This window comes from Leptodactylus fuscus, chromosome 7, assembly GCF_031893055.1.
Source record: "Leptodactylus fuscus isolate aLepFus1 chromosome 7, aLepFus1.hap2, whole genome shotgun sequence".
Lineage (NCBI taxonomy): Eukaryota > Metazoa > Chordata > Amphibia > Anura > Leptodactylidae > Leptodactylus > Leptodactylus fuscus.
The window spans coordinates 36,131,951-36,146,627 of NC_134271.1; the positions used below are offsets into that span (position 1 = coordinate 36,131,951).

The following is a 14,677-nucleotide window of genomic DNA, read 5'->3' on the forward strand; positions in this document are numbered from 1 at the left end:
TACTGGTATATAGTGCCATTGTCTGACTGGGAATTCAAAGAATATATTGGGGTTACAAATACCCTCATTTCTTGCTACTGCCATATAGTGCCAGTTTCTGACTGGTAATTCAAAGAATATATTGGGGTTACGTGCACCCACAATTTTTGCTACTGGTATATAGTGCCATTGTCTGACTGGGAATTCAAAGAATATATTGGGGTTACAAATACCCTCATTTCTTGCTACTGGTATATAGTGCCATTGTCTGACTGGGAATTCAAAGAATATATTGGGGTTACAAATACCCTCATTTCTTGCTACTGCCATATAGTGCCAGTTTCTGACTGGTAATTCAAAGAATATATTGGGGTTATAAATACCCTCATTTCTTGCTACTGGTATATAGTGCCATTGTCTGACTGGGAATTCAAAGAATATATTGGGGTTATAAATACCCTCATTTCTTGCTACTGGTATATAGTGCCATTGTCTGACTGGGAATTCAAAGAATATATTGGGGTTACAAATACCCTCATTTCTTGCTACTGCCATATAGTGCCAGTTTCTGACTGGTAATTCAAAGAATATATTGGGGTTACGTGCACCCACAATTTTTGCTACTGGTATATAGTGCCATTGTCTGACTGGGTTCGGGGGATATTGTCACTCCTTAGGGAGAGACCACCATATAGGTGTGTGGAGACTTGTTAAGCCTTTAGCACTCCACTTTGCAAGGAACTATGGGAAGAATATGCAAATCCACCTTCCATGATGTAATTAGGAAGACAGTTGCTGCCTCATTGTTGCAAACCAATAGAGGGCGCTCACTGGAATGTGCAAGCCTGTCTTAAGACAGGATTCCAGTGAAATAACCCAATAATGGCTGCTCCCTTTAGCCTCATGCCCGACCTTCCAAGAGGCCTTTGTTTAGCAATGACGCTGGGATTATTACCAGGTTATAGTCTCTCAATCGAGGACAGCTGTTTCGATCTGGTTGGATCTCATCAGCCCGATGTGGAGAGGACGATAACCTGGTAGAGGTGAGAGGCTTAGACAGGGTTCGGGGGATATTGTCACTCCTTAGGGAGAGACCACCATATAGGTGTGTGGAGACTTGTTAAGCCTTTAGCACTCCACTTTGCAAGGAACTATGGGAAGAATATGCAAATCCGCCTTCCATGATGTAATTAGGAAGACAGTTGCTGCCTCATTGTTGCAAACCAATAGAGGGCGCTCACTGGAATGTGCAAGCCTGTCTTAAGACAGGATTCCAGTGAAATAACCCAATAATGGGACTGGTAATTCAAAGAATATATTGGGGTTACGTGCACCCACAATTTTTGCTACTGGTATATAGTGCCATTGTCTGACTGGGAATTCAAAGAATATATTGGGGTTACAAATACCCTCATTTCTTGCTACTGGTATATAGTGCCATTGTCTGACTGGGAATTCAAAGAATATATTGGGGTTACAAATACCCTCATTTCTTGCTACTGCCATATAGTGCCATTGTCTGACTGGGAATTCAAAGAATATATTGGGGTTATAAATACCCTCATTTCTTGCTACTGGTATATAGTGCCATTGTCTGACTGGGAATTCAAAGAATATATTGGGGTTACGTGCACCCACAATTTTTGCTACTGGTATATAGTGCCAATTTCTAACTGGGAATTCAAAATGCGCAAGGCTCCCGGAAAGGGACGTGGACGAGGCCGTGGGCGAGGTCGGGGGAATGGTTCTGGGGAGCAAGGTAGCAGTGAAGCCACAGGGCGTCCCGTGCCTACTCCTGTGGGGCAGCAAGCATTGCACCACTCCACAGTGCCAGGGTTGCTTGCCACATTAACTAAACTGCAGGGTACAAACCTTAGTAGGCCCGAGAACCAGGAACAGGTCTTGCAATGGCTGTCAGAGAATGCTTACAGCACATTGTCCAGCAGCCAGTCAGACTCTGCCTCCTCTCCTCCTATTACCCAACAGTCTTGTCCTCCTTCCTCCCAAAATTCCCAAGCTTCACAGAACAATAACCCCAACTGTCCCTGCTCCCCAGAGCTGTTCTCCGCTCCTTTCATTGTCCCTCAACCTGCCTCTCCACGTCACGATTCCACGAACCTAACAGAGGAGCATCTGTGTCCAGATGCTCAAACACTAGAGTCTCCTCCATCTCCGTTCGATTTGGTGGTGGATGACCAGCAACCCACCCTCATCGACGATGATGTGACGCAGTTGCCGTCAGGGCATCCAGTTGACCGGCGCATTGTGCGGGAGGAGGAGATGAGACAGGAGTTGGAAGAGGAAGTGGTGGATGATGAGGACACTGACCCGACCTGGACAGGGGGGATGTCAAGCGGGGAAAGTAGTGTGGATGTTGAGGCAGGTGCAGCACCAAAAAGGGTAGCTAGAGGCAGAGGCAGAGGTCAGCAGCTTAGGCGAAGCCAGGCCACACCCGGAATCTCCCAAGATGTTCCAGTTCGTACCCAGCCCCGAAAAACTCCCACCTCGAGGGCACGTTTCTCGAAGGTGTGGAGTTTTTTCAAGGAATGCGCCGAGGACAGATATAGTGTTGTCTGCACAATTTGCCTCTCGAAATTGATTAGGGGCTCTGAGAAGAGCAACCTGTCCACCACTTCAATGCGCCGTCATTTGGAATCCAAGCACTGGAATCAGTGGCAGGCAGCAACGGCAGGACAAAGGCCGCCTGCCGTTCACGCCACTGCCACTGCCTCTGCCACTGCCTCTGCCACTGCCACTGCTGACTGTGCTGGCGATGCACTCCAGAGGACGAGCCAGGACACCACTTCATCTGCCTCCGCCACTTTGTTGACTTCTCCCTCATCCTCCCCTGTTCCTGTCTTATCTCCTTCTCCTGCACCATCAAAGGCACCATCAGGCGCTTCTTTACAACAACCCACCATCTCTCAGACATTGGAGCGGCGGCAGAAATACACTGCTAACCACCCACACGCGCAAGCCTTGAACGCCAACATCGCTAAACTGCTGGCCCAGGAGATGTTGGCGTTCCGGCTTGTTGAAACTCCCGCCTTCCTGGACCTGATGGCAACTGCGGCACCTCGCTATGCCGTCCCTAGCCGTCACAACTTCTCCCGGTGTGCCGTCCCTGCCTTGCACCAGCACGTGTCACTCAACATCAGGCGGGCCCTTAGTTCCGCGCTTTGCACAAAGGTCCACTTGACCACCGACGCGTGGACAAGTGCATGCGGACAGGGACGCTACATTTCACTGACGGCACACTGGGTGAATGTAGTTGAGGCTGGGACTGCTTCCCAAACTGGCCCGGTGTACCTCGTCTCCCCGCCTAACATTCCTGGCAGGGACACGAGAAGAACACCCCCCTCCTCCTCCTCCTCCTCCTCTACCGCCTCCTCCTCCGCCACCGCCTCCTCCTCCGCTGTTAGATTGACCCCAGCTACGAGTTGGAAACGTTGCAGCACTGGCGTTGGTAGACGTCAGCAGGCTGTGCTGAAGCTGATCAGCTTGGGGGACAGACAGCACACTGCCTCCGAGGTGAGGGATGCCCTCCTCGATGAGACGGCAATATGGTTTGAGCCGCTGCACCTGGGCCCAGGCATGGTCGTTTGTGATAACGGCCGGAACCTGGTAGCAGCTCTGGAGCTTGCCGGACTCCAACATGTTCCATACCTGGCCCACGTCTTCAACCTAGTGGTGCAACGTTTCCTAAAGAGCTACCCCAATGTTCCAGAGCTACTGGTGAAAGTGCGGCGCATGTGCGCCCACTTTCGCAAGTCGACAGTAGCCGCTGCTAGCTTAAAATCTCTCCAGCAACGCCTGCATGTGCCACAACACCGGCTTTTGTGCGACGTCCCCACACGCTGGAACTCAACGTTTCAGATGTTGAATAGAGTGGTTGAGCAGCAGAGACCTTTGATGGAATACCAGCTACAAAACCCTAGGGTGCCACAAAGTCAGCTGCCTCAGTTTCACATCCATGAGTGGCCATGGATGAGAGACCTTTGTGACATCCTACGGGTCTTTGAGGAGTCCACAAGGAGGGTGAGCTCTGAGGATGCGATGGTGAGCCTTACAATCCCGCTCTTGTGTGTTCTGAGAGAATCCCTGATTGACATCAGGGATAACTCAGATCACACAGAGGAGTTAGGGATAGCATCCGATCCGTCACAGCTGGAGAGTAGGTCCACACATCTGTCCGCTTCATCGCGTTTAATGGAGGAGGAGGAGGAGGAGGAGGAAGAAGAGTTGTCCGATGATGTGATGGTGATACAGGAGGCTTCCGGGCAACTTCGAATCGTCCCATTGTTGCAGCGCGGATGGGTAGACATGGAGGATGAGGAGGAAATGGAGATTGAACTTTCCGGTGGGGCCAGAGGAGTCATGCCAACTAACACTGTGGCAGACATGGCTGAGTTCATGTTGGGGTGCTTTACAACCGACAAGCGTATTGTCAAAATCATGGAGGACAACCAGTACTGGATCTTTGCTATCCTTGACCCCCGGTATAAAAACAACATCTCGTCTTTTATTCCGGTAGAGGGGAGGGCCAATCGCATCAATGCTTGCCACAGGCAATTGGTGTGGAATATGATGGAGATGTTTCCAGCATGTGACGTTGGCGGCAGGGAGGGCAGTTCCTCCAGTAGGCAACCAAGTTCTCACCGGTCCACACAAACGAGGGGCACACTGTCTAAGGTCTGGGACACCTTGATGGCACCCCCTCGCCAAAGTGCCGCCACGGAGGGTCCTAGTGTCACCAGGCGTGAGAAGTATAGGCGCATGTTGCAGGAATACCTTTCCGACCACAGCCCTGTCCTCTCCGACCCCTCTGCGCCCTACACGTATTGGGTGTCGAAGTTGGACCTGTGGCTTGAACTTGCCCTATATGCCTTGGAGGTGCTGTCCTGTCCTGCCGCCAGCGTCCTATTTGAGAGGGTGTTCAGTGCAGCCGGTGGCATCATCACTGACAAGCGCACCCGTCTGTCAGCTGAGAGTGCCGACCGGCTCACTTTGATAAAAATGAACCATCACTGGATAGAGCCTTCATTTTTGTGCCCACCTGTGTAAAGCACCCCAACATGAAACTCCATGTCTGTACTCAACCTCTCCAATTCCTCCGCATCCTCATACTCATCCACCATAAGCGTTGCACAATTCTGCTAATACTAGGCTCCCTCCACCCTGATTTCCCCCAACTCTGCTGGTTAGAGGCTCCCTCCACCCTGATTTCCACCAACTCTGCTGGTTAGAGGCTCCCTCCACCCTGCTTTCCCACAACTCTGCTGGTTAGAGGCTCCCTCCACCCTGCTTTCCCACAACTCTACTGGTTAGAGGCTCCCTCCACCCTGCTTTCCCACAACTCTGCTGGTTAGAGGCTCCCTCCACCCTGATTTCCACCAACTCTGCTGGTTAGAGGCTCCCTCCACCCTGCTTTCCCACAACTCTGCTGGTTAGAGGCTCCCTCCACCCTGATTTCCACCAACTCTGCTGGTTAGAGGCTCCCTCCACCCTGCTTTCCCACAACTCTGCTGGTTAGAGGCTCCCTCCACCCTGCTTTCCCACAACTCTACTGGTTAGAGGCTCCCTCCACCCTGCTTTCCCACAACTCTGCTGGTTAGAGGCTCCCTCCACCCTGATTTCCACCAACTCTGCTGGTTAGAGGCTCCCTCCACCCTGCTTTCCCACAACTCTGCTGGTTAGAGGCTCCCTCCACCCTGATTTCCACCAACTCTGCTGGTTAGAGGCTCCCTCCACCATGAATTGGTCCAAACTGGGCTGTTTAGAGGCTCCCTCCACCATGAATTGGTCCAAACTGGGGTTTTTAGAGGCTCCCTCCACCATGAATTGGTCCAAACTGGGCTGTTTAGAGGCTCCCTCCACCATGAATTGGTCCAAACTGGGGTTTTTAGAGGCTCCCTCCACCATGAATTGGTCCAAACTGGGCTGGTTAGAGGCTCCCTCCACCATGAATTTGCCCAAACTGGGCTGTTTAGAGGCTCCCTCCACCATGAATTGGTCCAAACTGGGGTTTTTAGAGGCTCCCTCCACCATGAATTGGTCCAAACTGGGCTGGTTAGAGGCTCCCTCCACCATGAATTTGCCCAAACTGGGCTGTTTAGAGGCTCCCTCCACCATGAATTTGCCCAAACTGGGCTGTTTAGAGGCTCCCTCCACCATGAATTGGTCCAAACTGGGGTTTTTAGAGGCTCCCTCCACCATGAATTGGTCCAAACTGGGCTGTTTATAGGCTCCCTCCACCATGAATTGGTCCAAACTGGGGTTTTTAGAGGCTCCCTCCACCATGAATTGGTCCAAACTGGGCTGGTTAGAGGCTCCCTCCACCATGAATTTGCCCAAACTGGGCTGTTTAGAGGCTCCCTCCACCATGAATTTGCCCAAACTGGGCTGTTTAGAGGCTCCCTCCACCATGAATTGGTCCAAACTGGGGTTTTTAGAGGCTCCCTCCACCATGAATTGGTCCAAACTGGGCTGTTTAGAGGCTCCCTCCACCATGAATTGGTCCAAACTGGGGTTTTTAGAGGCTCCCTCCACCATGAATTGGTCCAAACTGGGGTTTTTAGAGGCTCCCTCCACCATGAATTTGCCCAAACTGGGCTGTTTAGAGGCTCCCTCCACCATGAATTTGCCCAAACTGGGCTGGTTAGAGGCTCCCTCCACCATGAATTTGCCCAAACTGGGCTGTTTAGAGGCTCCCTCCACCATGAATTTGCCCAAACTGAGCTGTTTAGAGGCTCCCTCCACCATGAATTGGTCCAAACTGGGGTTTTTAGAGGCTCCCTCCACCATGAATTGGTCCAAACTGGGGGTTTTTAGAGGCTCCCTCCACCATGAATTGGCCCAAACTGGGCTGTTTAGAGGCTCCCTCCACCATGAATTGGTCCAAACTGGGGTTTTTAGAGGCTCCCTCCACCATGAATTGGTCCAAACTGGGGTTTTTAGAGGCTCCCTCCACCATGAATTTGCCCAAACTGGGCTGTTTAGAGGCTCCCTCCACCATGAATTGGTCCAAACTGGGGTTTTTAGAGGCTCCCTCCACCATGAATTGGTCCAAACTGGGGGTTTTTAGAGGCTCCCTCCACCATGAATTTGCCCAAACTGGGCTGTTTAGAGGCTCCCTCCATCATGAATTGGTCCAAACTGGGGTTTTTAGAGGCTCCCTCCACCATGAATTGGTCCAAACTGGGGTTTTTAGAGGCTCCCTCCACCATGAATTGGTCCAAACTGGGGTTTTTAGAGGCTCCCTCCACCATGAATTTGCCCAAACTGGGCTGTTTAGAGGCTCCATCCACCATGAATTGGTCCAAACTGGGGTTTTTAGAGGCTCCCTCCACCATGAATTGGTCCAAACTGGGCTGTTTAGAGGCTCCCTCCACCATGAATTTGCCCAAACTGGGCTGTTTAGAGGCTCCCTCCACCATGAATTTGCCCAAACTCTGCTGGTTAGAGGCTCAATCCACCCTGATTTTCAAAACAAATGTTGGTGCCAACCTCAACTTACTACAAGGGCCAAATTCACTGCTGGTGACAAGCTCTCCTCACTGCAAGTGCCAAATACACATGTTTCAAGGTGTTTTCCTACTGTCAGAGAGGTGGTATTGAGTGTGTAAAGTGTGTAGTTGTTAGGCTGTGATGTTGGGGTAATAGAGGGTCTTTGGTGTGTTAGATGCCCCCAGACATGCTTCCCCTGCTGTCCCAGTGTCATTCCAGAGGTGTTGGCATCATTTCCTGGGGTGTCATAGTGGACTTGGTGACCCTCCAGACACGGATTTGGGTTTCCCCCTTAACGAGTATCTGTTCCCCATAGACTATAATGGGGTACGAAACCCGTTCGAACACACGAACATTGCGCGGCTGTTCGAATCGAATTTCGAACCTCGAACATTTTAGTGTTCGCTCATCTCTAATAATTAAATATTACTGTGTTTCTGTTAAAATTAATAATGCCAAATTTAGTATTAATTAAATACTGCATTCCTGTGCAAATCTGACATTAAAAATGGATGTAATATTCATTGGTTTCAGGGCTTCTCAAAAACGGCTTTGAACATAGATCTTTGTAACTGCAAATAGCTAATGTAAGTAAGAGTCAGATACAGAAGGAATCACAACTAGTCTTGTTACATATATATTTTCTTTGGCCCAGTACCAGATTTTCATCTGAGGAAGCCTTTAGATATATCCGGCCCCTTAAAGTGCCCATGTACTAAAGTTGGTGAAAGCAAATGCTTCCAAATATTACATGTTTTCGTCATGTGAAATTTAACAATAAACCATCATAAGATAAGATAAGGTAAGATAATCCTTTAATTGTAATTCGGTGTGTTACACCAGCATGGATAATGCAATAATATATTACAAGAAAGAACACATACAAGCTTAGAATAGCAAATAGAAATGATACTAGGAGTCATAGCAACTAAAAAGAAAAGAAAACTTCAGGATCATTTAGGTCTCTGTGCAGAGTGATCATCGCTTAGCCTGATGTTGATTATACAGCCTGACTGTGGTTTGGGGGAAGGATCTCTGATATCGCTCCTTCTCACTCTTGGGGTGAAGCAGTCGGTCACTGACAGTACTGCCCAATGCTGTCACGGTCTCATACATGGGATAAGAGTTGTTCTCCAGCATGGAGCTCACCACAGACTGTATCCTTCTGTCACCCACCACCTGTACTGGGTCCAGGGGGCTCCCCAGGACAGAGCTGGCCCTTCTAATCAGCTTGTCAAGTCTATTTCTTTCCCTGGCTGTTATGGAAGTTGGCAGTGTTGGAAATTTTCAGCAAACAGTTTTTTCTTGAAAGAATTTTTACAAAAAAAATATGTTTAGTCTATTGCCAGTTTCAATTAACATATGCAGGTAAATTTCTACAACTGTAACATGTATGACTAAAATGTGTATGGCTGCAAATGATCACCAGATGATCATTTAACCCACTATACATCTATTTGGTCTGTCTTGCCACCCTTTTCTAAGATACCCTTCAGGGGCGGATCCAGGGCCGGGCGAGCCGGGCAATCGCCCGGGGCCCTGCGCTTAGCGGGGCCCCGCGGCGCGGCTGGGACCTAACAAAATGGTCCCGGTCGGCATGTCCCGACTCCAACAGAGCTCAGAGTTAAAGCAGGAGCTGAGCTCACAGCTCCTGCTTTAAACGCCTATGTATCCTACCGCCGATGAGATGAAATACATAGGCGTTTAAAGCCGAAGCTGTCACAGCTCAGCTCCGGCTTTAACGCTGAGCTCCGTCCTCCGGCATTTGTAGCCGCGATGTGATGACGTCATCACATCGCGGCTACAATATGTGTCTGAGGGAGAGAGCTGCGAGGGAACGAGGAATGGTGAGTGTGTGTGTGAGTGTGTGTGAGTGAGAACGGCATGACACTGGGGCAGATGGAGGGGGAGAACGGCATGGCACTGGGGCAGATGGAGGGGGAGAACGGCATGACACTTTGGCAGATGGAGGGGGAGAACGGCATGACACTGGGGCAGATGAAGGGGGGAGAATGGCATGGCACTGGGGCAGATGGAGGGGGAAGAACAGCATGACACTAGGGCAGATGAAGGTGGGAGAATGGCATGACACTGGGGCAGATGGAGGGGGGAGAATGGCATGACACTGGGGCAGATGGAGGGGGGAGAATGGCATGACACTGGGGCAGATGAAGGGGGGAGAACAGCATGACACTGGGGCAGATGGAGGGGGGAGAACGGCATGACACTAGGGCAGATGAAGGTGGGAGAATGGCATGACACTGGGGCAGATGGAGGGGGGAGAATGGCATGACACTGGGGCAGATGGAGGGGGGAGAACGGCATGACACTGGGGCAGATGAAGGGGGGAGAACAGCATGACACTGGGGCAGATGGAGGGGGGAGAATGGCATGACACTGGGGCAGATAGAGGGGGAGAGAACAGCATGACACTGGGGCAGATGGAGGGGGGAGAATGGCATGACACTGGGGCAGATGAAGGGGGGAAGAACAGAATGACACTAGCGCAGATGGAGGGGGGAGAATGGCATGGCACTGGGGCAGATGAAGGGGAGAAGAACAGCATGACACTGGGGCAGATAGAGGGGGGAGAATGGCATGACACTGGGGCAGATGGAGGGGGGAGAATGGCATGACACTGGGGCAGATGGAGGGGGGAGAATGGCATGACACTGGGGCAGATAGAGGGGGAGAGAACAGCATGACACTGGGGCAGATGGAGGGGGGAGAACGGCATGACACTTGGGCAGATGGAGGGGGGAGAACGGCATGACACTGGGGCAGATGGAGGGGGGAGAACGGCATGACACTGGGGCAGATGGAGGTGGGGAGAACAGCATGACACTGGGGCAGATGGAGGGGGGGAGAACAGCATGACACTGGGGCAGATGGAGGGGGAGAACGGCATGACACTAGGGCAGATGAAGGGGGGGGGATGGCATGACATTGGGGCAGATGAAGGGGGGGGAACGGCATGACACCGGGGCAGATGAAGGGGGGAGAACGGCATGACACTGGGGCAGAGACGGGGGGGAAATGAAACTGTGGGCAGATAAAGGGGGAGAATGGCATGAAACTGGGGACAGAGATAGAGGGGGGGGACATGAAACTAGGGGTAGATGAAGGGTGTATATGAAAATGGGGGGGAGATATAATTTACGGGTGACTGTAGGAGGATTATACTGTGTGGAATCACATGAAAATTGAATGAGAATGGGTGGAGTCAACATAAAAGTGGGCGGGGCCCAATTTGCTGCAGCGCGCTGCGCGCGCCGCACGTTTTGTTCCCTCTTTCTAGTCTTCAACAGTTGGGAAGTACAGGTTAGAAGTGCGAGACCCCCCAGTAAGTAGGGCCCCGTCAAAGTCAATTGCCCAGAGCCCCGCAAAACCTGGATCCGCCACTGATACCCTTGATAGATGTCTATCTATCAAGTAGGAAGGACAAAGGAGGACAGTGCAGAGCAAGTCACACTTTGGACACCCTTTGTAGCCTTCCTTCTTGGCATCCTCTGCTTTCTTGCACAGCGATGGGATAAACTAATTAATGTATAAATTCACATGATATACAAATTAATACATAATGTTCAGTCTAGTTATATATTCGGTGCGGACATATGCCATCAGGTTTTACTTTTAGAAGTGACAAAAAAAGACGTGCATAGATGTTGAAATAACTACTGTATAGATTTATTAATAGATCTTGAGTAGAGATGAGCGAACAGTAAAATGTTCGAGGTTCGATATTCGTTTCGAGTAGCCCCTCAATATTCGACTACTCAAATCGAATATCAAACCCTATTATAATCTATGGGGGGAAAATGCTCGTTTCAGGGGTAGGCAACATTCAATCAAATTATACTTACCAAGTCCACGAGTGAGGGTCGGGCTGGATCCTCCGAGAAGTTTTCTCCGTGCAGCGTCCTCGCACCATCTTCCGGCTCTGAATTCACTCTACCGGGCATCGGGCCTGGGCAGAGCCGACTGCGCATGCACGCACTACAAGCGGACATGCGCAGTCGGCTCTGCCCAGGCCTGATGCCTGGCACAGTGAATTCAGAGCCGGAAGATGGCGCAGAGACGCTGCACGGAGAAGACTTCTAAAGGTAGGAGAAGAACCAGCGTTGATTGGCGGACTGTATAGCATTCGGCCAATCAATGCTGGTTCTGCATCGAACTTTTACATTCGAATAGCGAGTGGTACTCGATCGAGTACGAGTATTTTGAATACCGTAGTATTCGATCGAATACCTACTCAATCAAATACTACTCGCTCATCTCTAGTCTTGAGTCATTCTATGAATGTTCAATATAAAGGGCTATGGATCTATATCTAGATCTCTGTCTAGATATCATACATTAGTCCTGTTACAGCCTGTGTTGGTTATATACAGTATATTACAAGGGGGTACTGTTTTTCACACTGCAGTGGTTATGCAGTGAGTGATGTGATGGTCACGTGGGTCCCGTATGCATGGCAGCACAGTTCTAGTATAGCTGTCCTACACAGCCTTGCTAACACCACAGATGTAGGAATAGGGCTTGCCAATGTGTAATATATTTCTAAAAGCAACCTTACTTTATCAAGAAGGCTTATAAAAGTGTAATTCATCAACATTAGTTTAGTGGCCCCATTAACAATCCTGGTAAAGCGAAGAATAATAAAATGTATTGTATACAATATGCATTGAAGGTACATTCCACTTGAGAAATCATAGTGATAATACAAGAAACTACAGCATTCTTAATAAGAATACCATCTGTCTATTTTGCTTGCAGGTCCCAGCACCACATGCTCAGAGGAGTCTTGTGGTAATCTTGGTGTATGTCTACAACAGTGGGATGGCTTCATATGTGACTGCACTATGACCTCCTATGGAGGACCCGTCTGCAATGATCGTAAGTCTGCTAAGATACATACAAAAATTACAGACACATAAACTGGTATATTTTATATAAAATCTCATCTTAGTTTGTATAACAGGTTCCATTCTCAACCAGTGCATACAATGAGATATATTGTCAGGTATTCTGTGTGGGTGGGGTCACAAGGGCGTCACTAATGTGGCTATAATACTGTGAAAACAGCGACAGAGTGCATCTGCTGTCACTTTATACATCGAATAAGTGGCCGCCTGTGGATAAAACAGCTGATTTACGTCAAATTCATGTAGTCTATTAGCAATGCATTTCTAAACCACAATAGCCGCATGTCTCCATAGTTTCATGGCTGTGTCAGTGATGCCCTGTGTGGCTCTTCCCTGAGTCACCGATTCATCTTCAGTTACATCTGCTTATTGACTTCAGTCTAGTTAAACATACTACTGTTAATTAACAATCATTAATGTAATCACGACAAGCTGTTAAACTAACAAAACCTGCAAAGACGATATATTAGCAAGTAATATTTTAGTAAGACACTTAGAGAAACCTAGAGAAATCCACGTGAACTGTTGTGGAGGTGTCATCTGTGCAGATGATAAAAATAAACTCAGTAATGGGTTATATGTATTAAACTGACTAAAAGAAAAATTGTCCTTGCCGCCCGTTTTTCAGGAGCAGATTACAAAATAAAAGTTAAGCATTATGAAGACTGCAGAGCCCTAGGCACTCCATGCGCTAACCTCGGCCTCCTGGCATAAACTGAGGGGGGGCTCGGAGCTTTTCTTAAATTGCCCGCTAGCTATTGGATTATTCCAACATGTGGCGGACGATATTTTACTCACCACTCCACACTGCTGTCCCGCCTCCACTTTTCCTACAGAGGGTGCTGTAGCATTCTTCAGCATCCGTGCCCTGGAGGCAGAAGCGGTGGTCAGTCACGACACAAGTAACAATGACGCTAGGTTCACACCTGCGTTCTACTCTCCGTTCTGTGCTTTCCGTCTTCAGCATGCCAGAAGACGGAAAGCACAGACCGGGTCCGGCCGTGAGCGGCGGTGAGCGTTTTATGCTCTCCGCCGCGAAACCGGATTTTTTTAATCCGGACACAGAGTACTGCATGTCCGACTCTGTGTCCGGATTAAAAAACCCGGTTTCGCGGTGGAGAGCGCAAAACGTTCACCGCCGCTCACGGCCGGACATCTTTCTCACCCATTCAAATGAATGGGTGAGAAAGACTCCTGCAGGTTTCCGTCTCCTGCTCTGTTTTATGCAGGAAAAGGAAACCTGCAGAACGGACATCTGGGCGCAGATGTGAACAAGCCCTGAGTAAAATATCAGTTACTTCAAGTTGGAGTAATCAAATAGGTAGCATCCAAATATATGCGGTCCCAGGGAAGGTGAGTAAAAACAACAAACAGTTATACTCATCTTTCATGGGCTCCCGACGGTAACCCGACATCCTCTTCAGGCCTCTTCTAGCCTGTGTCTGACGTCATGTGCCCCGAGTAATGGCAGAGGCCTGTGACTGGGTTTGCACCATATGCATGAATAAATCTTTTGCTCATTTATTGAGTTCAGTAAATGCAGTTTAATTTCTTATGGACATTTTGGTTCTATTTTTTCACCACTATCCACTGTGCCAACTGTACCTCAGGGTGTCTCGGTGTGACTAGTGTTTGAAAAAAGGCCATAAGTCTGAAATATTGCACTCAATAAATAAGCAAAAGATATATTAATTGGAATGTTTGATTTCTCTTTAGTATAAGAAACTGAGTAGTATATCTTATTAGATAAATATGTTGTCTTATCCGCTTATCAGGACGTTCTCTTCCTCCTTGACTTTACTCAGTCTCTTTATTTACGTAGAGTCTGTCTCCATATTTGTGGTGACTCACGATGTAACAGAGCTTGGCAGTTGCTGCTATTTGTGTCTTTTCTTTCAGCCTCCCCCTCCCCTCTACATAGAGTTCTTCTTAAAAGAAATTTAGTCTGATGAGTTGAAAAGGAAACATATTTATTTAATAAAATATATTATGAAGTGTCTTATATCCACCTGTACCATTCATTGTTTTATATTTGGAAGTTTGTTTTAACCAGCAACCATTGCAATATATACCCAAACTGTCAAAACTCCCCCCCCAAAAAAAATAAAATAAAAAAAAATAAATAAATAAATAACTACATTTAATAAAATTCCACAGGCATATTCGACAAATGTGTTTAGCGATATTGAAGTCATTTATGCTGAATGCAGTTGCTAAACTAGACTAAAATACACTACATGTTATGTATATAGGGATGGAACAGACCG

The 14,677-nt window shown here is 48.7% G+C and overlaps 1 protein-coding gene across 13 annotated transcripts in view; it reads left to right on the top strand.

Moving 5' to 3' along the window:
- Nucleotides 1–14,677, top strand: part of NRXN2 (neurexin 2) — a 631,600-nt gene that overhangs the window by 321,925 nt on the left and 294,998 nt on the right. For all 13 annotated transcript variants that reach the window (XM_075281756.1, XM_075281763.1, XM_075281760.1 and 10 more), the window contains one exon: nucleotides 12,262–12,381. In XM_075281756.1, the coding sequence (XP_075137857.1) occupies nucleotides 12,262–12,381 (120 nt within the window). The remainder of the gene's footprint in view (nucleotides 1–12,261; nucleotides 12,382–14,677) is intronic.